At 31.5% G+C, this 25,159-nt stretch overlaps 2 protein-coding genes across 3 annotated transcripts in view; one reads left to right on the forward strand and one right to left on the reverse strand.

Moving 5' to 3' along the window:
• The window catches only part of LOC111689150 (COMM domain-containing protein 4), a 63,923-nt gene extending 49,507 nt beyond the window's left edge, over positions 1–14,416 (reverse strand). For both annotated transcript variants that reach the window (XR_006940910.1, XR_006940911.1), the window contains exons 1-2: positions 13,371–14,416; positions 7,125–7,280 (exon numbers count right to left, since the gene is read on the reverse strand). The gene's annotated coding sequence lies outside the window, so the exon portion shown is untranslated. The remainder of the gene's footprint in view (positions 1–7,124; positions 7,281–13,370) is intronic.
• Positions 14,417–21,563: 7,147 nt separating this feature from the next.
• LOC111687657 (glycogen-binding subunit 76A) overlaps positions 21,564–25,159 on the forward strand; it is a 27,751-nt gene continuing 24,155 nt past the window's right edge. Inside the window, exon 1 of the mRNA XM_046950945.1 lies at positions 21,564–21,899. Coding sequence (XP_046806901.1) covers positions 21,814–21,899 — 86 coding nt within the window. The 5' untranslated portion in view covers positions 21,564–21,813. The remainder of the gene's footprint in view (positions 21,900–25,159) is intronic.

Below are 25,159 nucleotides of genomic sequence, written 5' to 3' on the forward strand. Positions count from 1 at the left end.
CCTACCAAGTATACCGATGTTGAGAGATCTTTAAGGAAATTAAAGGCTTTATATGGTTTCATAATCCTTTTAACTTCTGCAGAAGCAAACAGATAATTTCTTTGGGTAACATATGGCAATAGTCTAATCTATAATCTAATCTATAGTCTAGTCTATAGTCTAGTCTATAGTCTAGTCTATAGTCTAGTCTATAGTCTAGTCTATAGTCTAGTCTATAGTCTAGTCTATAGTCTAGTCTATAGTCTAGTCTATAGTCTAGTCTATAGTCTAGTCTATATTCTAGTCTATAGTCTAGTCTATAGTCTAGTCTATAGTCTAGTCTATAGTCTACTCTATGTTCTATTCTATACTCTTGTCTATAATCTATTATAGAGTATAGTCTATAATTCATTCTATAGTTTAGTCTATAGTCTAATCTATGTTCTAGTCTATAGTCTAGTCTGTAGTATAGTCTATAATCTAGACTATAGTTTAGTCTGTAGTCTAGTCTATAATCTAGACTATAGAGTAGTCTATAATCTAGACTATAGTCTAGTCTATAGTCTAGTTTATAGTCTAGTATATGTTCTATTCTATAGTCTTGTCTATAGTCTTTTATATAGTATAGTCTAGTCTATAATTCATTCTATAGTTTAGTCTATAGTCTAATCTATATTCTAGTCTATAATCTAATCTATGGTCAAGTCTATAGTCTAGTCTATAGTATAATCTATAGTCTAATCTATGGTCTAGTTTGTAGTCTGGTCTATAAAATTCGTTCACTGATCATCCTCCCCACGATCGATATTCACCGATCGCAGAAGGTTTAAATTTTAGTGATCTATGAATATACTTATCCACAGATAATATTTGTTTAAAACAACATTTCATGTATCGCGGAGATAGATTACCTTCAAACAAAATGACAATAAAGTCCTTAATAGAGCGAAATTCGAAAAATTTTGTATTTCAAGGTGAAAAGTAACATTTAGTTTCAATGACCCATTATTTTTCTGTTTTAATTTTAAATGCAAGTATATTTTATATACGAATAGTAATGTTTAAATTGCATTAAGTTTATCATTTAAAACAAAATAAATATTTTATTATTATAGATAACATAGCGATTTATTTATTTTCATAACCATAAGTAAGTGTTTAAAAAAAATATATTGCATAGACTGATAATCATCTTTAAACGACAATGTATTCACTACTATCGATAGTTCTCTTAAGAATTGATAAATATTGCAGGTTGAATATACGATACGAAACGTGAATGAGGTTGAGATAAAACGATTAAATAGTTTTATGGACTTATGTGAAATTAGCAAATGAAAAGTGAAACGATGAATCAGACTAATACCAGAGTGTTATTGAAGAACAATAATTTCTGAAATGATTATTCTTTCTGTTTACATATTTGGCACTAGGATCAAAATCTTTCTTTAATATGTCAAAGGCGTAACAAGTTCTGAACCTTCAATTGAGAGTTAAACTGAGGACAGATTAATAACTATTTTTAAATATGGAAACTTTTTGAAATTACAACTTATAACTGCCACAAGGAGATTAAAATAATTCTTATCATCTTTTGTGAAAAAAGCTCATTGCCATTCATAGAAATTTCCAGTTGCAAGTTTCTAGTTTTGAATGAGACTTTTAGTAGTGAACACTATTCAGATAAATAAAATTACTTCCTTTTTACAAACTTTCTCCAAACACTCTTGATCAATTTATGCATTTCAGTTTAAGATATTTCACATACAGGTTCTAGAGGTAATTATTTCATATACCTGAGACGATAAACAAAACTATTCATCATCAATTTCGAATAATTAAAAAAAATGGTTTATGCTCATAAATATTTATTATGAACAGTTCTTTTGATTTAGTTTGCATTTTTTTTTGTAATAACAATAATAATATTTTTCACTACAAGTACTTTACAAGAGCTTTTCAACATGAATTCCTTAGAAATGTGACCACTTTTCTTAAATGCACTCGATTTTCAAGTGATCGTTGAATGACGTAGTCATCATCTTCTTCACGCAAAGAGAATGTTTTACAATCACTCCAAGTTAAACGTGGCTTGTTTGAAAATATTTTTACGGTGTATACCAGTACAGCATGATAAGTTATTTAGATCAGGCTATAGTCTAGAATCCAATTTCTAGTCCAGGCTATATTCTATAGTCCAGACTATAGTCTACAGACCAGATTATAGTCTATAACCTATGTTTCAGAACATAGCCATAATTCCGGCTATAGTCTAGGCTATAGTATTTAATCCAGACTATAGCTAGACTATAGCTACATTTTATAGTCCATACTGAAGTCTATAGTCCAGACTGTAGTATATAGTCTAAATTCCTGACTATAGTTCAGACTATAGTCTATTGTGCAGACTACATTAGTCTAGACTATAGTATATAGTCCAGTCTATAGTTCAGACTGTAGACTATAGTACATACTGTGGTCTATAGTCCAGACTATAGCCTATAGTACAGACTGTAGTCTATAGTCATGTTATAGTCCAGACTATAGTCTGTAGTATGGACTATAGTCTGTATAGCTACATTTTATAGTCCATACTGAAGTCTATAGTCCAGACTGTAGTATATAGTCTAAAGTCCTGACTATAGTTCAGACTATAGTCTATTGTCCAGACTACATTAGTCTAGACTATAGTATATCGTCCAGTCTATAGTACAGACTGTAGACTATAGTACATACTGTGGTCTATAGTCCAGACTATAGTACAGACTGTAGTCTATAGTCAAGACTATGGTCTATAGTCGAGATTATAGTCCAGACTATAGTCTAAAGTCCAGACTATAGTCTAAAGTCCAGACTGTAGTCTATAGTCCAGATTGTATTATGAATTCCTGACTATAGGCTATAATCCAGACTATAGCCTATAACAGACTATAGTCTATAGTCTAGAATATAGTCTATAGTCTAGACTATAGTCTATTGTCAAGACTGTGAAATACATTACAGACTGTGGTCTATAATCCAGACAATAGACTATGGAATACACTGTAATCTATAGTAAAGTTTATAGCCCAGACTACAGCATAAAGTCTAGTCTATAGTCCAGACTATAGTCTATAGTACACAATCTGTTCTAAAGTCTATAGTCAAGTTTATAGTCCAAACTGTATTCTACAATCCAGACAATAGTCTATAATTCTATGTAATCCAGACTAAAGTCTAGAATCAAGACTATAGTCTATATCCCAGAATATATTCTATAGTCCAGTCTATAGTGCTGGCTATAGTCTATTGTCCAGACTATAGTCTATCGTTGAGACAGTGAACTATAGTACTGACTGTGGTCTATAGTCCAGACTATAGTACAGTCAAGTTTACAGTCCAGAATATAGTTTATATTTTAATCTATAGTCCAGACTTAAGTCTATAGTCCAAACTATAGTCTATAGTCCAGACTGTAGTCTAAAGTCATGTTTAAAGCTCAGGCGAAAGCCTATATTCCAGACTATAGTCTAAAAATAAGACTTAAGCCTATAGTCCTGACAACAGTCTATAAACACGACTTTATTCTGTAGTCCAGAACTATAATCTATAGTTCTGACTATAGCCTATAGTTCTGACTGTCCAGATTATAGCCTATAGTCCAGACTGTGGTCTATAGTTAAGTATAGTTCAGTCTTTAGTCTATAGTTCAGTCTATATTTCAGACTATGGTCTATTGTGCAGTTTATAGTGAAGACTATAGACTATAGTCCAGACAATATTATAGTCTAGATAATAAGCTAAAGTTCAAACTATAGTCTGAACAACAGCGTTGGTACTAGCCTTGCAAACTTCCTTTGAGGAGTTACTAAACACAACGATCGCAAGCGTCCCTCTGGACGAGATCGATATTTAAGCTAAAGTGAGAGAGTTTGAGTCCGTTCAGAATAGAGAATATATCAGTTTTGACACTTAGTAAGCTTCAGAATAAGGGACTTGAAGCACAGTGAGTGAGAGAGTTTGAGATTATATCTATAACTGATATACAATCGTGTAAGTTCGAGAATCACTTTCATAGTCCATAAAGCCACTTTCATTATCTCAAAAATTTCAAAACAGCCTACGTAACTTACATATTATAAACATACATTTGTATGTATGTAAGTATTTTACATTATGAATCTTTGAGCATGATTTAGAGACCCGGTATATTCAATGAGTTTGAATAAAAAAATACTTTAAGTGGCAGTCCTAGAAAAGCCGGTTAACCGGCTAAAGAAAAACAACAACAACAAAAAAGAACGATGACAAAAAAAAGACATAATACAACAATCTGGAAAAAATATTTGATCTCCACATAGACTGAAAACATACATACATGTGTACATGTAAAGAAATGTAAGAGAGAGAGCAGGCGAAAAAGATCAGCCAGCCGATTTTTTTAATTCAAATGTACGAAACGTAAGAAACCTATGGCTGGAGGTTTGGATGCTGGCAGTGGTATCTGCAACGGGTGAACATGTAAAAATGTATCTACTGCATATTTGTACTAGTTACACACATACATACGTACACAACTAAATACTTACATATATAGAGAACTCATAGGATTTATAAGAAGAAAAAAGAACTGACGACGGAAAAAAATCGAAAATATTTATCAAGATGCACATAAAATGACTACAAGCAGCAAAACATTTTTATATATTTTTTTGTAATACAACTTGCAACACATTCGTTGAAAATACACACATGATGTACGAGTACTTGAGTTGTATAGCTGCCGGTTTTTTTTTGCTTTTTTTGTAAATTTTTTCATAATGTTGTTGAATATACAAAAAAAAAACAATCTAAAGTTATCAAAAGGGGGAATGTTGCGCGTAAACTTCCTTGATTTATTTCTTGCCACTAGTTGTTGTTCAGGTCCAATCTATGTTTATACCCTACACCACTATAGTGGGGAGGGTATTATAAATTTGTGTTGATGTTTGTAACATACAAAAATATTGGTCCAATACCCACCTTAAAGTATACCGATCGATTCAGAATCATTTTTTGAAGCGATTAAGACATGTCGGTCCGTCCGTCTGTCCGGCTGGCTGGCTGTCCATGTAAACCTTGTACGCAGGGTACAGGCCGCAATTTTTAAGATAATTTAATGAAATTTGGACCAAGCATGTTTTTTGGCACAGGGACAAAGCCTATTGAAAATCGGTTGACACTGTAGATTCTTATAAGGATCGGCCCTTATTTGACACTAGCCTCCTTACAAACTCCCCTTCAAAAAATGTCTTAAATGTATAAAATTGACTTGTAACCATTTGTATCGCAATGAAACTCAACAAAACTAACTGTTATTTAAAAATATATCCTTTCCCAAATTTCCCGAGGATCGGCCCATATTTGATCTCTATAAAGCCTCATTTAGAAATTTTAGTTTTTTTATCAATAAATTGCTTAAATATTTTGGAATTATGGTAATATTCAACGTAAAAGTTTCTTTAAAAAAATAATAAACATTTTAAAACTATACTCATGGTGTAGGGCATTATATGGTCGGTTATGCTCGACTATACTTTCCTACTTTGTTTTTTTTTATTTTGGTGTCTGCTGCTGCACTTGTTGTTGCACAAATTTTATTATTTGCAACTTTTTAGTTGCAGTTGTTATAAAGTACAGAAACGTTTGCAATAATTATTGAAGAATTTGTAATTTTAGTATCCAAAGCAGAATCGACAAGTAAAAGAATTGCTGAAAATATTTTCTTATATTCATTATCAACAGATTTCTGGTTTTAAATCAAGATAATAAATATAAACGGGTTGGAAAGAAAGTCATTTCTAAACAGTTCTAGTAATTTTGTGATTGTAGGAAATTCAAATCGTAAATCAAAATTTACACTTAGTCATCTACAGCCTCTTCACACTTTTTTCTAAAATATGTATTTTTCAATTTCCTAATAAATAAACAGTACGTAAAGTAAAAAATCAAAAAAAAAAAACTCTTGTCACTTTTCTGTCAAACCATAAAATCTATACTACAGTTCAAAAAGTCATTATTATCAACAACAATACAATAGAAATAGGCCAAACATTTAATATTTGATTACCTGCAGCACTCGGTCGTTTAACTAGAAGACGTATGAATACAATACAGTTCAATACACTCATTAAACATGCAATAGGCATAAATAGGTACTAAGCACAGAACCTTAAAAATGATTTATCAACATATTTTTTTCTAGTTTTTATTGTTGTTGCTGTTTTTTCCTGCATTTTCATTATAATTATTTTTTATTATTAAAACCCAAAATACTGTTGTTTGTTAACACCACAATTGAATGTTTTTTTTACTTCTTCCACATTTATACACAACACTGTTTCTTTAACATTTAAATAAACCCACACAAATACATACGTATACACTACGTACCTACAGTGTGGGTCAAAACACAAAAAGTTAATGTTTGCTAATTTATAGACTTAAGACTAATCTATAGACCAGACTATATATTAGACTATATACTAGATTATAGACTAGACTATAGACTAGGCTATAGACTAGACTATAGACTAGAATATAGACTGAAATATAGACTCGACTATAAACTTGACTATAGACTAGAATATAGACTAGACTATAGACTAGACTATAGACTAGACTATAAACTATACTATAGACTAGAATATAGTCTATACTATAGTCTAGACTATAGTCTAGTATAGTCTATAGTCTAGTCTATAGTCTAGTCTATAGTCTAGTCTATAGTCTAGTCTATAGTCTAGTCTATAGTCTAGTCTATAGTCTAGTCTATAGTCTAGTCTATAGTCTAGTCTATAGTCTAGTCTATAGTCTAGTCTATAGTCTAGTCTATAGTCTAGTCTATAGTCTAGTCTATAGTCTAGTCTATAGTCTAGTCTATAGTCTAGTCTATAGTCTAGTCTATAGTCTAGTATAGTCTCTGTCTAGTTAATATAAAATATAAATTCTAAATTATTTTTCCTTCGTGGATGATTGGACCCTCCTCCTTTCTAACATATTTCGCATCAGAGAGTCTTGATCTTAAAACAGTATGAATCTGTGATGCATATTTTTTCAATTTCCCCCTTTCTGCTCTAGTTAGCTGTTATTTTAGTAGTCGATATCTGAGTAAAAATTTAACTTACCTCTTACATTAGTTTTATTCCTTCATTCGTGTATTTAGTTATAATGCTGTTGTTGGTATCATTTCAAGTCAGAACCTTTACCCGTATTGAAAAATGCTAATGTTGCTTGAAGTCCACATCGAATACATCCTTCATCCGAGATGTTTTTGGCAAAATCTATTAAGTACACAAATATTTTAAAGATTTTTTAGAGATATACCGTGGTAAAAAATGTATGCTGTAGAAATATGGTAGTTATTTAAAAACATAATTTTGACTGACACTGTACTAAAATTTTTAATACGAAAAAACTCATTCACAGTCATACCTCAAAAATCTAATGCAACACACTGTTTCGTATATGTGTGAAGGTATGTATGTTGGTGTTGGGTCTAATGACAATTTTATATACATATACATATAAAGAAAAAAAATATGTTTTAAAAGTGGAATTGATATAGAAATGCATGAATGCATACATTTACACACGAATAACTAATGTACACTTTGAGAAAATATGACATTGATTAAACAACTCCGAGTATAAACTAAAGATAGCTTAATCATTTTGAAAAAAAAAACAAATGATTGAAATGATCTTTTATTAAATACTACATATTGAGGTGTTTTAACTAATATTTGTATAAATAAAAAATATGTTTGCATTAACAATTTATTACTAACCAAGCATTACTTTTAAATATTTAAACATTTTTGAGATGTTTATTTAAAATTAACACTTAATTTAAATACAAACTATAAATTTCAAACATGGGTGTAGTCGTCAAAACTTCAAAACAAAACATTCAATTCCTGGTAATTATAATTTTCAAATTTCTCTAAGTGTAAATAAACAATTAAACCATGAGTGAGTGTTTTGTTTCGTAGCGTGTAGATTTTTACCATAAAAAGAAAGTTTCCAACAGAGCTGAAGAAAGAAAGAAAGAAAGAAAGAAAGAAAGAAAGAAAAAAGGCGTAGTGTATGTGACACTTACCCAATTGAAGGTATTAAGTGTCAATTATAGTTTACGATCAGTTATGATAAATTATCATGAAAATATTGTTGTTTTCTATATTTATTACTAAGGTTTCCAAAAATAAATAAATACTCGTATTATAATACGTTTCACACAAACCAAACGTTTCAAAAAAACCAAAATATTTTAATGAATGAATTGACGAAAAGCCAATATATAGGATTAATTATAATTAATGAAGAAAAACAAAATTTTTAAATTTCCCTAATACATACTACAATATGTTGTTAATATGTATGTATAGTTTTAGGTCGGTCTGCATAGAGTTTAATTCATGATTTTGTTTTAACTTAAAGGAACACCCCCTGCTATGAGTTAACATCGTTAATTGACCGTAACACCCCCTTTAAATATTAATCAGTTTGCTGCCAAAAATAGAAAAATCCAACATCCGTTAACCTACACTACATGTGTTTTAATACGATTATAAACATCATCCGTAATTCTTATGGATCAAAATCTTGCAATTGTTATACCCAGCATCAGATATAATCGGTGGTATACTGATTTTGTCATTTCATTTGTAACACATAAAATTATTTTTCGTAGACTTCTAAAACTATATATGATTCTTCTGGATTCTTATTCGATTCTAAGACGATGCCAGTTGCTGTAGTGATAGTGCCTATGGCTGCTGAGGAACCAGTTGCAGTAGGGCCTGTATGTCGTTTAGGAGGGTTAGCCTACTTTGGTGTGGATCCATCACATCTATCTCTTTTCCTTGGAATATGGATTTCGCGTAATTAGTGCGAATCTCATCGTTTTAATATAAAGCATGAAGCGTATACAGGCAGCTCCACAAAGTTTAGACCTTAGATCTTTACTGAGTGCATGGGTAGTGGATTTAGGAACATCAGACCTTGACGGTTGCGTTTTAGGCGCAGACACCAGTAGAGCATCTTCTTCATCTGTAGAGACATTATCTTCGACAGAGTTAGAACATTAATCCGAGGCTACGTCCATGTCCACCGAAGCAGCTGATTCCAAGGAGTAATATAATGTAATCTGTTTTAATACAATTTTAAACATCATCCGTATTTTGATAGTGGATTTAGGATCAAAATCTCCCAACTCTTATACCCACTATCAGAAATTATGGGTGGTATGCCGATTTCGTCACATAATTATCGTTCGTATACCCCTAAAAGTATATATGTTAATTGTGGATTCTAAGTACATTCTAAGACGATGCCAGTTGTTGTTGTGATAGTGCCTGTGGCTACCGAGGAATCAGTTGCATTATGGCTTGTATGTCGTTTAGGAGGGTTAGGCTTTTCCAGTGTTGAGGCATCCGCCTCTGTTCCTTGGAATATCAGTGCGAACTTATCTCATTGGTTTTAGGGATAGTTTACGTGCCTTATGGATGGAATGTAAAGCTTAAAGCGTTTGCGGGCAGCTCCACAAAGTTTAGACGGATTTAGTGGATTTAGAATCATCAGACCTTGATGCTTGCGTTTTAGGCGCAGTCGCCAGTAGAGCATCTTCTTCGTCTGCTGGGACATTATCTACAGCAGAGTTGTAACATAAATCCACTTACTCCGAGACCACGCCCATGTCCATCGAAGCAGCTGATTCCGAAAAGTAATGTTTTATGGTTTTAGGTCCATAAAGACTTCTTGTTGTTGGTTTTTTATATTATTAAAATTTTCTATAGAAACACCTTACTATAAATATGCAACAAATAAAACCGAACAGTTCCATAGTCCTGAGGCCACATATTACTTGTATACTCGTGTAAGGGGCGTCATCAGCCCATAAGGTTAAATAAAAAAGTCATAAACAACATTTTTCAGTTGGTAAGTTAAGTTCAGCATCAAATTTAAACTAGATCAGTCGGACATAATCGTGAGAGATTTAAAAGCGGGGGCAAAATAGGATAGTAGGATCACAATTTTTGCGGTATGCATTATGACTCGACACACAGTTTTACGGTAACAACTGCATTAGATAAGTAGAATCTGATGAATACAGAAGATGCGGTGATTATTAGTGATGGTGGTAAAATCAAATGCAAACGCCTTGGAAACGAAGTTTAACTAGATCAATAACATGACTCTCATAAGATATTGGATGTTCGCAGTAGATGAGGTGCTTGATCATTTTAAACAATTAGAGTGTATAAGGTAAATAATCTCCAACCTGAAAAGTACAGGGAACTGGGAATTTACATGTAAATCGGTGACAATTTGCCACCGAGGACCCGCGCCTGGTCTAGTAAGAGATATTCAATTCCAGATAGATCTAACACAAATCTTATACTGGGACTTGACATGTAAATCGTTAGATGGGCACAATCGCCTAAAATCATTCTGGGTGAATAAGGTGAAAGTGAAAACTATGAAGACAGCTACAATCCGGAATTTGAGTTCAAGAAAAGGGTCCAATTATATTTAATTATATTCAAGTATTAGACTTAATTAAAAAAATAGAACTAGTCCATAGTCCTGACGATTAGTAAGAGCTATTCGAAATTTAAAATCTCCAAATCTGCCAGGTTATCAAAATTCAAGCTCGATTCCTGATTAGAGCTAAACTAGGTGTCTGAATAATCAAATTCGCACTTCTTAAAATTTCCGAAAAACAGTAAACTGTATAACAGACAAAAATATTATTTACGTATCTGAAATTTTATCAAATTCAGGAGGAAATGGGCTGCTATCAGTTTATATAATCTGTCGAGGCTATATACTCGTCATTCCTTGCAGTACTTGAGTCAGGGTCTAACCAGTGAACAATTAATTAAGTAATTTGATGCTATCGACTCGAACACGCAGGTTTTGTCCTGTAATCAAATACTGGTTGAGGTTCTTTCTGCGTCCACGAAGAGACTGTGGTTATGTGTTATCAAAGAACGATTACCCGATTAGAGCTTATCTAGGTATCTGAATAATCATAATTACACTTCTTGAAACTCCGAAATAAACAAAAATATTGTTAACGTTTAAGAAATTTAATAAATCTCCGTAGGAAAAGAGGTGATATCTAATCTGACGAGGATATAAAGTCGTCATTCCTTGCAGTACTTGACTGCACACGCAGGTTTTGTCCTGGTTAAGGTACTTTCAGCGTCCACGAAGAGACTGAAACATTTTGGAAGTTAATATTTCGCGATAAATTCGATGCTGTTACATAGTCTTAAGATTTGTAGATAATTTGATCAAATGTCACAATTTGTATTCAAATAAAATTTCTACTATATAATTTAATTTCGGAAGAGATATGTCTCTTAAAGACATTGTGTACGTGACAAGATGGTGACCATGTCGTCAACTGTAATTAATGAGATTTTTTTTTGTCTATGCTACCGCTTAATTAGATACAATATGCATCTCTCACACTTTATATATAGATATGTATAGACAGAGATACCTCAAATAAAACATCCATCAATATTACTACAACATTTTGTAATCACTACGACTATGGCTCAATCATCAGTTGTAGACTGAATTATTTTTACTGTAAAGGGCAGACAGTATATATAGTGAAACGGCAAACATATTTAAATTTAAAATAATAAAAATGCATTCACGTCTTAATGAAAATCTATAGAAAATATATAGTAAGATTTAACAATGAAGATATATAATTAAAGAAAACAGAATACAGAAAAAATGGATGAAAAGAAATAAGAGAAGACGACTGTAAAATACCGGCATTTAAATGAAGTAAAATCTACATCTCTAGCTCTAGCTACACTCAAAAACATCAATATATTTATATCCATGTAAGTATTTAAAAACCCAGCAAACATTTGAAAATGTATCTCTATCCATCTGTCTATCTATCTATCTATCTATCTATCTATCTATCTATCTATCTATCTATCTATCTATCTATCTATCTATCTATCTATCTATCTATCTATATATCTATCTATCTATCTATCTATCTATCTATCTATCTATCTATCTATCTATCTATCTATCTATCTATCTATCTATCTATCTATCTATCTATCTATCTATCTATCTATCTATCTATCTATCTATCTATCTATCTATCTATCTATCTATCTATCTATCTATATCTATCTATCTATCTATCTATCTATCTATCTATCTATCTATCTATCTATCTATCTATCTATCTATCTATCTATCTATCTATCTATCAATCAATCAATCTATCTATCTATCTATCTATCTATCTATCTATCTATCTATCTATCTATCTATCTATCTATCTATCTATCTATCTATCTATCTATCTATCTATCTATCTATCTATCTATCTATCTATCTGTTTATCTATTTATCTATCTATCTATCTATCTATCTATCTATCTATCTATCTATCTATATTATCTATATATCTATCTATCTATCTATCTATCTATCTATCTATCTATCTATCTATCTATCTATCTATCTATCTATCTATCTATCTATATCTATCTATCTATCTATCTATCTATCTATCTATCTATCTATCTATCTATCTATCTATCTATCTATCTATCTATCTATCTATCTATCTATCTATCTATCTATCTATCTATCTATCTATCTATCTATCTATCTATCTATCTATCTATCTATCTATCTATCTATCTATCTATCTATCTATCTATCTATTATCTATCTATCTATCTATCTATCTATCTATCTATCTATCTATCTATCTATCTATCTATCTATATATCTATCTATCTATCAATCTATCAATCTATCTATCTATCTATCTATCTATCTATCTATCTATCTATCTATCTATCTATCTATCTATCTATCTATCATCTATCTATCTATCTATCTATCTATCTATCTATCTATCTATCTATCTATCTATCTATCTATCTATCTATCTATCTATCTATCTATCTATCTATCTATTTATCTATCTATCTATCTATCTATCTATCTATCTATCTATCTATCTATCTATCTATCTATCTATCTATCTATCTATCTATCTATCTATCTATCTATCTATCTATCTATCTATCTATCTATCTATCTATCTATCTATCTATCTATCTATCTATCTATCTATCTATCTATCTATCTATCTATCTATGCGCAGGAGGTGTGGAATCTTCAAAAGATGTATTCAACCCGTGTTGAAAAACATGCACGACTCGCCTAAGCGTCTATGTACTAAACCACACCCCCTTTCGTCCCAAAACCCCACGGGACTGCCAATTGGTATTACTTCGCGGGGCCGGTTTGCCTGTTATCGGCTATTCATCGATTTCTATATTTTCGGCTTGCACTCCGCCTTGAGTTACCTTTCGGTGTCTTTCTATTTCGCATAATTGTCTATGTACTGCTGTAAGATATTGATTAAAAGCATTCCAGTTTTCTTCGGCTTTTATAATATTATTTATGATATTGTCTACCGTTATATCTTCGCCAATGTGGAGGATCAGCCTCGATCTGAGTGCGTCAAACCGAGGACACTTGAATGTTACGTGTTCTGCGGTTTCGTCTTCTTCAGGGCATTGTGGACACCTTGGAGACTTGTCGTGTCCGTGTTTATGAAGATAACTTCTGTATCCCCCGTGTCCTGTGAGAAATTGAGTGAGGTTGTAGTTTACCTCACCATGTTTTCGTTGTACCCAGACTTGTATACGTGGTATTAATCTGTATATCCATCTGCCCTTTGGAGAATTTTCCCATCTTCTTTGGCAACTTGCCATAGTGTGTTCCTTTTCGATTTCCCGAATATGGTTTCTGGGTGTTTCGTCATTACTATGGAGAATTTTCCCATCTTCTTTGGCAACTTGCCATAGTGTGTTCCTTTTCGATTTCCCGAATATGGTTTCTGGGTGTTTCGTCATTACTTGCAAGTTGCTTGTAAACGTTTGCAAGTTCTTTAGCTGAAATGTCAATGGGAGGAATTCCCGCAACAACACTTGCCGCCTCTACAGATATTGTTCTATAGCCGCTACAGACTCTTACAGTTTCTCCGGTATACTGAGAGCATATGTTTTTTCGAACAGTTTCTTATCGACGACTCCCAAATCGGGACTCCATATAGAATCACCGAGTTAGTGACTCTGAATAAGAGTAGTCTACGACTCTGGCATGGACCACCAATGTTTGGCATCATTCTTGATAATGCATTTGTTATTCTTGCAGCTTTCTCGCACGAATAGCGTATGTGCTCTTTAAAGTTGAGTCGGTCATCGACCATGATTGCCAGATATTTTATTGCCTCTACGGATGTTATAGAGCTATCACCTACCTGTATTGTTAGGGATTCTCTCTTTTTCTTTCCGCTTATAAGAACCAGTTCTGTTTTGTGTTCCGCTAGATAAAGGTTCATTGAAGTTAACCATTTTTTATCGTACTAATAGCTTCGTTCGCATACAGCTGTACTTCTTTTATGAATCTTGCCCGGATTAGTAGAGCTATGTCATCTGCGAATCCGACTACAGTCGCTTCTTCTGGTAGATTTAATTCAAATATACCATTATACATGATATTCCACAACAAGGGTCCTAGTACGGATCCTTGGGGAACACCTGATGTGATGTTATATGTTTTTATGCCATCGTCTGTTTCTACCAATAGAGATCTATTGGAGAAGTAATCTTTAATTATTGTAATAAGATACTCCGGAACGTTTTTGCGTCTTAGAGCGGACAGTATATGCTTCCAACCGGCTGAATTAAATGCATTCCTGATGTCAAGCGTTATGAGAGCACAGTATTTTCTGTTTTTGCCTTTTCCTTTTATTGCCTGTTTGGCCAGGCTTTCATCTGGGGGACTACTTGGAGCCCCCATATGAATAAAATAAAAAATTCTGAGAAATCATCTGGATATTTAGAGTATAACAGGCGGACTTTCAATAGGGAACTTGGTACCTTCGATTGGAATTTAACACAAAATTTCGTTTATCTGTGAAACTAATAGAACTAGATTCTTCATGTTTTGCACAAATTACTTTAATATTCATCTAAAAATTTTGGAGGAAATAGGGCGGACTTTCATCTGGGGAGCTTGGAGCCCCCGCCTAAATTAAATATAGAAATTCGTATATCTGAGAAACTATTAGAGCTAGAAGCTTTAAACTTTACTTGAAGACCTTTGACATTCATCTGGATATTGAGAGTATAACAAACAGACTTTCAATGGGGTACTTGGCACCTCCCATAGGAGTTAAATACAAAATTTTGTTTATCCGTGAAACTAAAAGAAGTAGATTCTTCGTGTTTTCCACAAATTACTTTAATATTCATACAAAGGAAAAAGGGCGGACTTTCATCTGGTGAGCTTGAAGCCCCCGCATGCATTAAATAGAAAAATTCGTATATCTGAGAAACCATTTTACATGAAGATCTTTGACATTCATCTGAACATATAGAGTATAACGGGCGGACTTGGGACCTGTAATTAATGAAAACTTAAATTTAAAACAAAAAATATATTATGAAGTCCACATACATAATCAATAAATCAAACATTTAAATCTTTCACCTAAAGATTGGCCCTTAAATTGCTAAGACAAATTCTAATTCTAATCTGATTTAAACATATATTTGATAGAGATTTTGAAATGATCACACTTCTTGGACTTGAGTCAAAATCATAAGAAAAATTCGTTTTGCAGCCACTCACTACAATCGATATAAATAAAATGAGTTTACTACTTAGTTACAACCTAATCAATGTCAAATTGTTTACTGGGTAATCAATTCTATTAATGATCATATTGTATGTGTATTTTTTTTTTGTCTGTTATATACCTGTGGATCAGTGATGGTGTGATATTTTACGAGTGTTTCTTAAAAAAGAGAAGAAGAGAAAGATTGTTTTTATTTTAGTTTTGTTTCATTTACCGACTATTTTTTTGTTTTTTTTTTTTTCTTATTGTTCAGTTACAGACCAATATTTTGATGAGAAAATATTGCTGATGATCATGTTGGCATTTGTTTTGGTGATGAGGGTTATTTTATGAGTATTTAATTTTATTTTCTTTCTTTTAATTGAAACAGAAAACTCCGCACTGATTGCTGCAAATGAAAATATGCAGGTCTATGAAGAAAATTCTACATTATCGTGTTTACTGCAACTCGTATATAGTACAGACATACACATATGCACAGATTTATTTATATTTACCCTAAAATTGAGAGTCAAAAGTCAGAGGGAGAGGAAGAGCAAGAAATTCGTAATGCGTTTAAAAATTTCATGTAATGGTACATTTTGTTGTTGCAACTGGTACCCTTTTTAAATGTTATGGTACTTAATTGCAAAGATTTTTTCGGAATCACTTTAACATCTCATTGGGGGTTTTAATTTTGATTCTAATATTCGTATTATTAGTGCACTTGCAACGCTTAAGAGAAGTGTATAATCGGACAATGATATTCTGTTTTATAAAAAAAACGCTTGTTGTACCTTAAGGGATTTTATAACATTCAATCATTCAATCTGGATCTCTAAATAAGATTTTAAAATTGGGACTCACTGTCGAAAATAGGGACTTTCTAACGAGATCCGATAAGCTTGCAACTAAAAGTTTGGAAAATGTTCTACTCGGATTCCTGATTATGCTTATACATATATATATGTATATGGCGAAAATAGTATCTTCAAATCAGGTGATTAATACTTATACTAAGATTATTATACATTCTTATAAACTTTACTAAAAGATTTTCCGGCCCTGGTAGAATGTAGATTGATATCCAGATCGAGAGAACAATAAAATCTGGTACTACGGGAGTCAGTTGGGCTGGCAGGAGGGACCTTAGCAGGTCATTGATGAAATGACTGAAGCACGGTTGATGTTAATACTTGGGGATAAATTCGGATATGTTATCGCTAAAAGAATGTCTAAGTGCTTAACGTGAACATCTCTTTTGACGGCCTTATTTCACAGTGGTATTTTTCATCCACTAGGTAGACTTAAACGATCTACCATACGCCCCCGAATTCTTCTATGAAGTATAAACACTTTCCTGAAGTACTCAAGTTATCTAATCTTTTACCATAGTATTACCGTTTCGGATGGACAGACAGCATGGGGTTAATCCCAATGCATAATCCTGTTGAGAAAGCAACGGCACCATGAAGTAAGAGGTCTTTTGTCGGGCAGAAGAGATTTTCACAAACTGACGTCAGTTGCATTCTCAGACCATAAGGAACGATTTACGGAATGACAGGCAACTACAAAGTGTCAACCTTTACTGACGTCCTACTACGGGACAAAGTGTTAACCTGAAAATTTCACAATTTATACTGGCGCCCTACTTCGCGAAGACTAAGAGATACTCAACATGTTCAGAAATCTAGCATTGGTTGCTCTGCCACATCACTCTATTTTTAACGGCACCGTAGAAAGAATCCAGTCATAAGTTATATCAGTAGACCAATAGACCCTAAAGAACCTCAACCAACTGACAAGCCATGACAAGCAACATTCCACCCGCAGTGCAGGGTTAAACAAATCCAGCAATTATTGCTCTGTCACATCACCCAAGTGCATCTGTTGTCAACATCACCGCAGAAAGCATCCAGACATATATGACATAGGATATGTATATCAGTGCTTTAACCAATATGCTCTTCCGGCGAATTTGTTTTTAAACCACAGCCACTATGTGGATCTCTAAGGAACCTCAACCAGCTGACCAACCAGGACAAGCAGCCGGCTACCCGTAATGCTAGATTTAATGTTACTCTGGTTCGACCCCATGACAAATCCTTCCAAGGACAAGCCTATTTGACATCACCAGTTTATAGTCCCGGCTGTCTAGAAGTATTAGTAGCACCTCTATTCCATGGGATATTTCAATAACACCGCTACAGTTGTAACTGTGGTGCGAAATGATAAATAGAAAAGAGAAAGTATGGAGACCTCGCCGCACCTGTATACTTGTATAAATTTTGACCCTGTTTTGACCCTCCTAAGTCTTACTTTTGCAATAATTATATTTATATTCCAATTGAAAGTCTTATATTATGAAGCATGGGTTCGGACATGTTGTCGTCCATTTGCGCTTTCTACATGCCCAAAACATTGCAAATAATATGCCTTATTGAGGACAGTATATGGTCGCCCATGTGGTTATCGATTTTTCAAAAAAGTTAATCTTTCATTAATATAAATGTCATTATCAGATTTTTTCAATCAATATCACCCACAGTTGTCGGACTTTCCAAAACTAAATAAAAATCACCCTTCTTTAAAAACTTCTACCCCAAATGTCAATAAGTTTCAAGCGTAATTACAAATCAAAACACCCTCATCTTAATATAGAAAGTACCTTTTTCTTATACACTTTGCGCATGATTAGTACCATCTCAACTCAATTTATCACCCTTTTCTGAACTCACTAACATGAACCTTTCTCTGCGAAGAAAGCTAGAGTAAAGGTGGAGGTAGTTAAAGGTTTGCCTCAGACATAACAATTGTTGTTTTTTGTTTTTGCATTATTGCATATTGTTGTTGGCATTTATTTGCAATAACAAAGAATCGTATAGAAAGATGTAGTATATACGACGAGTTTTCTTTTCGTCGTTATTAAAAAAAAATGTATGCAGTATAAACGATTTTGCGCGATCTGTTATGGCCGTCGTAATGACTAAGTGTCAGTGTGATGGTGGTAATTCACTATGCTCTTGTATGTATATACAACTCGTTTTTTTGTATTTGATGAGTATTAATACGATGGGGACAGATATACCGGCCGAACAAACGATAACATACTACAACTACACCATTTACAAAAGTATTTCTGAAATTATAGATTGTAGCTTGTACTAGTTTTTCATTAAGACCTATGAACAAAACTCAAGATTCGGTTTAATTTTTGAAGAAATAAGTTCGAATGATGCCGCAAGCGTGTTTAAACAACAACCAACTGTGATTTTTTCTTGATATTGATCACTATGTGAGATCAAACACACTCGATACTTTTATTTTTAAAGGACTCAATAGAACTATGTGGTATTTTTCAACGATTTTGTAAAGTGATACAGCTTTGAGTCATTACAGGTCTAGAAAAAGGAGTGTTTAGTTAGACTCTACGTTCTGTGATGAATCCGCTGATTTGTTTTTGGCTTACAAAAACCTGTGTAAGTCTGTAATATAGTATTCATTGCGCAACAAGGTTAAACACAAAAAAAAAGAAAATCAACCCTGACGCAGCAATCAGAGTTGCTTTTTGTGCTTAATCTTAAAAGCAACCGCTACGTTCTTACGTATAGACTAGCCACACTTAAACAATCCACGGAACGGAAACGTTAAGGAACTTTCAAACTATTTACTTAGTTAGTTTGAAAGGCCTCTATCGGACATTTTTTGTTGACCTTAACCAGTACATCAGGTAGCAACCAAACCCATCACTTCCGGCCTATATTCCCATTATAATAGGATCTCCGCTACGAAACAACCCGATTCTCAATCGGCCAAAGATTGTCAACTCAGCAACAGCTGTATCAACCGGATGTTTTTGTGCCCAGGGAGGAAGATCCAGTTACATCCAACCTGTTACAATATAAACAACCGCCGGCCTACAAGACTGGACCACTAACCTAATAGAAGCCATAACTTTAGTATGTGCATTTCCATAAAAGGTGTTGATCCAATAAGTACGCCTGTTAGAGGCTTTAAGGTATTATGCTTTGAGTCTTCAACGTCTCTCAAATAGGCCCGTTGTAATTAGTTAGTGAGTGAGTTAGTTATTTCGTTAGTTAGTTAGTTAGTTAGTTAGTTAGTTAGTTAGTTAGTTAGTTAGTTAGTTAGTTAGTTAGTTAGTTAGTTAGTTAGTTAGTTAGGTAGTTAGTTAGTTAGTTAGTTAGTTAGTTAGTTAGTTAGTTAGTTAGTTAGTTAGTTAGTTAGTTAGTTAGTTAGTTAGTTAGTTAGTTAGTTAGTTAGTTAGTTAGTTAGTTAGTTAGTTATTAGTTAGTTAGCTAGCTAACTAGCTAGCTAGTTAGTTAGTTATTCAGGCAGTTAGTTAGTTAGTTAGCTAGTTAGTTAGTTAGTCAGTTAGTTAGTTAGTTTGTTATATTCCACCAAATCCGAAGGAATTCACCTGGATCTCTATCAGGCCTTTTTAGCGCAACTTTACCCACTATCTCCGGTCTGATAGGCTCTAACACTACCTGGTACACTACAACATCTCTAGATTTTCTGCTTACAAAATTTCACACCAAAAACTCATATTTGGAAATGGTGTAATACATTTATGATTGCCAGAGTAAAACACAACACAACAACTATTTTTGTTTGTCTTTGTGGTTGTTATTCTTCTTGTTGTTGTTGGCTGTGTGTGTTTTCGGTATTTCGGTATTTTTTAACGTGTTGAGTTATTAGCTAAAGAAACGATCATTCGTCGTCGAGCAGCCAAACGGGCAGATAAACGCGTCGCGGCGTGAAAATTATATTTTGAAAAAAAGGAAAAACAACATTATTTCTAAAAAAAATATATTTTTTGTTTTGTTTTAAACAAGGAGAAGCAACACAAAAATTTTGTTGTTTTTTTTTTACAACATTTTTCATTAAACAAAAAGAAAAATTCGGTGTTTTTTTTACAAGTGTAACTAATTAAAGCATTTTTAAAAAAAGTTTTAATTAACGGTTTTAAAACTACAACAAAAAGAAAGTAAATAAACTCAACTATCAAACAAAAATAGTGACATTTTGAATTTGTCATTTAAAAAATACAACAAAATATATAAAAAAAACAAACTTTTTGCTTAAAATTATATATCACGCTAAACAACAATTATTTAATTTATAAAATAAGCAAAAAATAATTTAACACAAAAATATAATAAAATTATTAACATCTAAAAAAAAAAACATCTAAAAAAATATTTAAAATTTATTTAAACTAAATATAAACGTGTGGCATGTGAAATAAGCAAAAACACGCCAAAACAGCGTGATCGACATATAAAGTTTTTTTTTTTTTTTTAAATATAAAATTAAAAATTAAAAAAACAAGCAAAAAAAACATAAGAAAAGAAAAATTCTTGAAAATTATTAATAAATTTTAAAAAGAAAAAACAGTGATATTATATTTAATAAAATTAAACTAAAAGCTTACAAGTTCCTTAATTATAAAAATTAAAACTAGAGAAAAAAACTTAAAATATTTAAGGTTAGTAATTGTTAATGTTTTGTGTGTGTTTTGTTTTGTTTGTTTTTCTTTCTGTAATTAACATTTTCAATTCATTTACATTTTGCTAATTTTAACTAAAAATTTTAAATTTATAAGACTTTTATTTACTGTTAATTTGTTTATTAATTTGTTTACACTTCTTTTTTTTGTTAAACAAATTGCTTTCTTGCTTTTTTTTTTTTGTTTATGTTTTTTTTTCAAAATAATAATAATTTGTTCTCTTTTTCTTTCAATTCTCTTTTTTTTTATTTATAGGCTTAAAATTCTAAAAAAAAAACACAAGAAACTACAACAACAAACAGCCCTATAAACTGTGATTATTATAAAATTATTAATACTTTGTTTTAAATTGTTGTTTTCTTTTAAATGTTAATGTTACTTTTATAAATAAGAAAAAAACTTTATCAATTGTTTGTTGTATTTATTTTAAAAACAAATATCTCCACTTCCATAATAACAACAACTACAGCATCCCTACAAATCTCTTTTACTCTCTCTTTCTCTCTTTAAATCACTTGCATATAAAAGTGACAATAATAAATAAATAATAAATAATTATCAACATTAACAGTAAATTAAAACGTCAATCAAAATGATTTCACACAGTCCACCCATCTTTAGTCATAGTCCACCAGTTAGTTTCCTAGCCGACTTCATGAATAATCGTCAAAGTATAAAGTAAGTATTATACCAAAGGAATCACTATTAACTAATTCCTATTATATTTAAAAAAAACTTTTACTAATAAACCTATTCTATTTAACAATTTATATAAAATTTTTATTATTTATTTTTATAAAAGAAAGTGTAAATATTAAGAAAACTTGTTTTAAAAGTGTTATCGTTATAATATCATCTCTAGTTTGTTTACAATTGCAATAACATATGATTAGTAATGATGCCAAATATTTTGTTTACATTTGATGAACCTTTTTCAAAAATGTAACAAAAATTCTTTTTTTTTTCAAAATTTCTATTCGAAGAAATAGTTGTTGTTGTAATATCACGGGCTTTTTAAAGAAATTATGTTTGAAAGTTAAATTTAAGAAGAGTTTTTTCCAGCACTGCTGGATGTATATCATGAATAACAAGGACAAAGTTTTAGCCTCCAAGGTGTTACATTTCACAGCATATGCTAGTGACTTTAAGTGGATCCAAAGAAAATAATTAAGAGTTGTCAAACCCCTTGACTTAGATTGTCAATTGACAGGTCCAATTTCTCGCAATTAAAAAAGAACTTAGTCTCATTGGTGAAAACAATTTTGCGATAAAATCGATTGATTTTCATCACAAATATCGAAAAGTGAACGCAGTTCAATAAATCCTTTAATAGTTAAACCTTCCTGAAGTTGAATCGGGTTTTAAACTAATAATAAACTTGTTCTAGAACCGGTCCAGAAGTCAATTGACAGATTCAATTTCTAGCAATTAAAAAAGAACTTAGTCTCATCGCTAAAAACAATTTTGCAATAAAATCTATTGATTTTCAAAGTAAAGTTGCATAATTTTGCAAAAAAATTAGCTGATTGAGTGTTCAAAAAGAACTTTCGAAGATTAATTTTAATTTAATCCCTAATCCTTCAGCTTAAGATTGGCCCTAAATCGTTTGACAGTTAACCATTTCTTAAGTTGAATTGGGTTTTAAACTAGAACAGTTCCAGGTCTTAGAACGAATGATCCCTCCTATAAACAATTATTTGGATTAAAAAGTAATTCTAAACAAATTACAATGAATCTTTTCTTTGATATTTTATTAAGCATCTGCTGTTTACACTTCTGCATTTCTTGCTCAAGTTTAATCCACCTCCATTGGGCACTTAAACTAACAAAAAATATTAGCTGATTGAGTATTAAAAAAAAAAACTTTTGAAGATTAATTTTAATTTGATCCTTAATCCTTCACCTAAAGATTGGCCCTAAATCGTTTGACTGTTAACCCTTTCTAGGTTAGTTTGATAGGAGGAGGTATACTACATCAAATCAAATTCACTATCGGGCCTGTTGTGCGCTCAAATTAACGCAAATTTATTGATTTACAAACTTTACAATAACTAAGAAACAAACTAGTTCGGGGGCTGTTCCTTTAGAAGATCTCGAAAGTTTCCCTAGAATAAGTTTTATATGGACCCAATTTCGCATAAAAAGCATAATGCTTAAAGAACTGGCTCTAAAGGTGGAAGTAAACAATACGCTTTGAGGCTGCAGCACGTTTTACGCTTTTGAAACTTTTTGTTCTTTATAAGCTTCAAGTTACACACCACGCGTTATTTTGATCTTTATTTTAGTGTTTTTCTTATTCTACGCAAAACAAAATACAACCCTGATCAGCTGGCGAAGTGTCGCATTACAAACTAGTGTTTAACTTGTTATTTTTTTTTTTTTTTTGACAGAAGCCTATTATGTACTTCCACTTTATGTCACTGCAACTGTCACAGAAATAGTTTTTGACTTGAACCATTCAAAAATAGTCTTATTACTAATTTTACAAAGATTTATCGTAGGCTTAAAGATTTCCTACAAAAACTATTGCATATTCTTAAGATATTCTATCACTAACGTGAACCTTATCACGAAACGCTAACAAAAAATGACAACAAAATTCCAAACTCCATCGATTCTAGGGATGAGTAATAGCATAAAGCGATAACAGATCTACAAATAAAAGTAAACATATGTATTTCAATGGAAAAATTATGAAAACAATACTTTTATTATTATTTATAACAAAACACTTTGAACTCGTTTAACGTCAGTTATGTTAAAATTTTTTAACAAAATAAAGAGATTCAAAATACAAAATCCCTCACTAGATCTAATTGATCTAGATCTTTAATATTGGTTAAATTCTTATTAAGAACTAACTGATCCTCTTTAGTGATCGCTATATAATGATATTTTGTTTGATCTTAATTAATAAACTTTTATTTCCCTATTTTAATTAGAATTCTTAATCGTAAATCAAATGTTTAACTTATAATTAAGAACAACTGAACCTCTTTTAAAGATCACTACAGTATAATGATCTTTTGCTAGAGATCTTAAAATTTTGAAAATAATCTTTTAAAATGTTATTGGTGTCTTTAATTTTCAACAAAAATATTGTTTATTATAATTTTCATATTCTTTTATTAATTAATTACAATAATTTAAAAAAATCTTTATACATTTTAACCGGCACTTGACATAATTGTAGACATTTGCCAAAAAAAATTGTTTTTTATTTATCAATTACCTTCAAATAAGGTCAATTGCTAAAAAAAATAAAACACAACAAATTGTAGATTTTCAACAATTTCTTTTTATTAGATAATGGCAATCAATAAATTTTGAAACCCCCCAAAAAAAGAAAAGAAATATTTTTAGATAAGATTCAATAAATACTTTTAAAAGAATTTTAAAACAAATGTTATTTAACTGTTTTTGTTTTATTAAACCATGAAAAAATTAAATAAAATTAAACTTCTTGAACTGAAAACGAAAGTGATAAAAGAAATTAGTTTAAAACAAATATGATAACAACTATTAAAAATGATAAAATAAAACAATTTGTATTTTGAAATTAACGTCAGTGGCTGTTGTTTAAAATAGAAATTTAAAAGTAAATTATCTTTTCTAGAGATTTAAGTAATCGAAACAATTTAATGTTTAGAAAATAAAACAAGTGTTTAGGTAGAGCAATTTACCTGCATACGTATATAGTTTACTAACTATAATCCTGTTTTATGGTTTTAATCTCTGGTTAAAACCATGGAAGATTAACTAATGTGTAACTAATTTTTGGGTAAATTTTACAATAATTAACAGGTATTTACCATAAAATATAAAAAGATGTTCTAGTTCAGTTCTAGTTTAATTCTAAATCAGTTCTAGTTCAGTTCTAGTTCAGTTCTAGTTCAGTTCTACTTCAGTTCTAGTTCAGTTCTAGTTCAGTTCTAGTT

Source organism: Lucilia cuprina, chromosome 5, assembly GCF_022045245.1.
Source record: "Lucilia cuprina isolate Lc7/37 chromosome 5, ASM2204524v1, whole genome shotgun sequence".
NCBI classification, from domain to species: domain Eukaryota; kingdom Metazoa; phylum Arthropoda; class Insecta; order Diptera; family Calliphoridae; genus Lucilia; species Lucilia cuprina.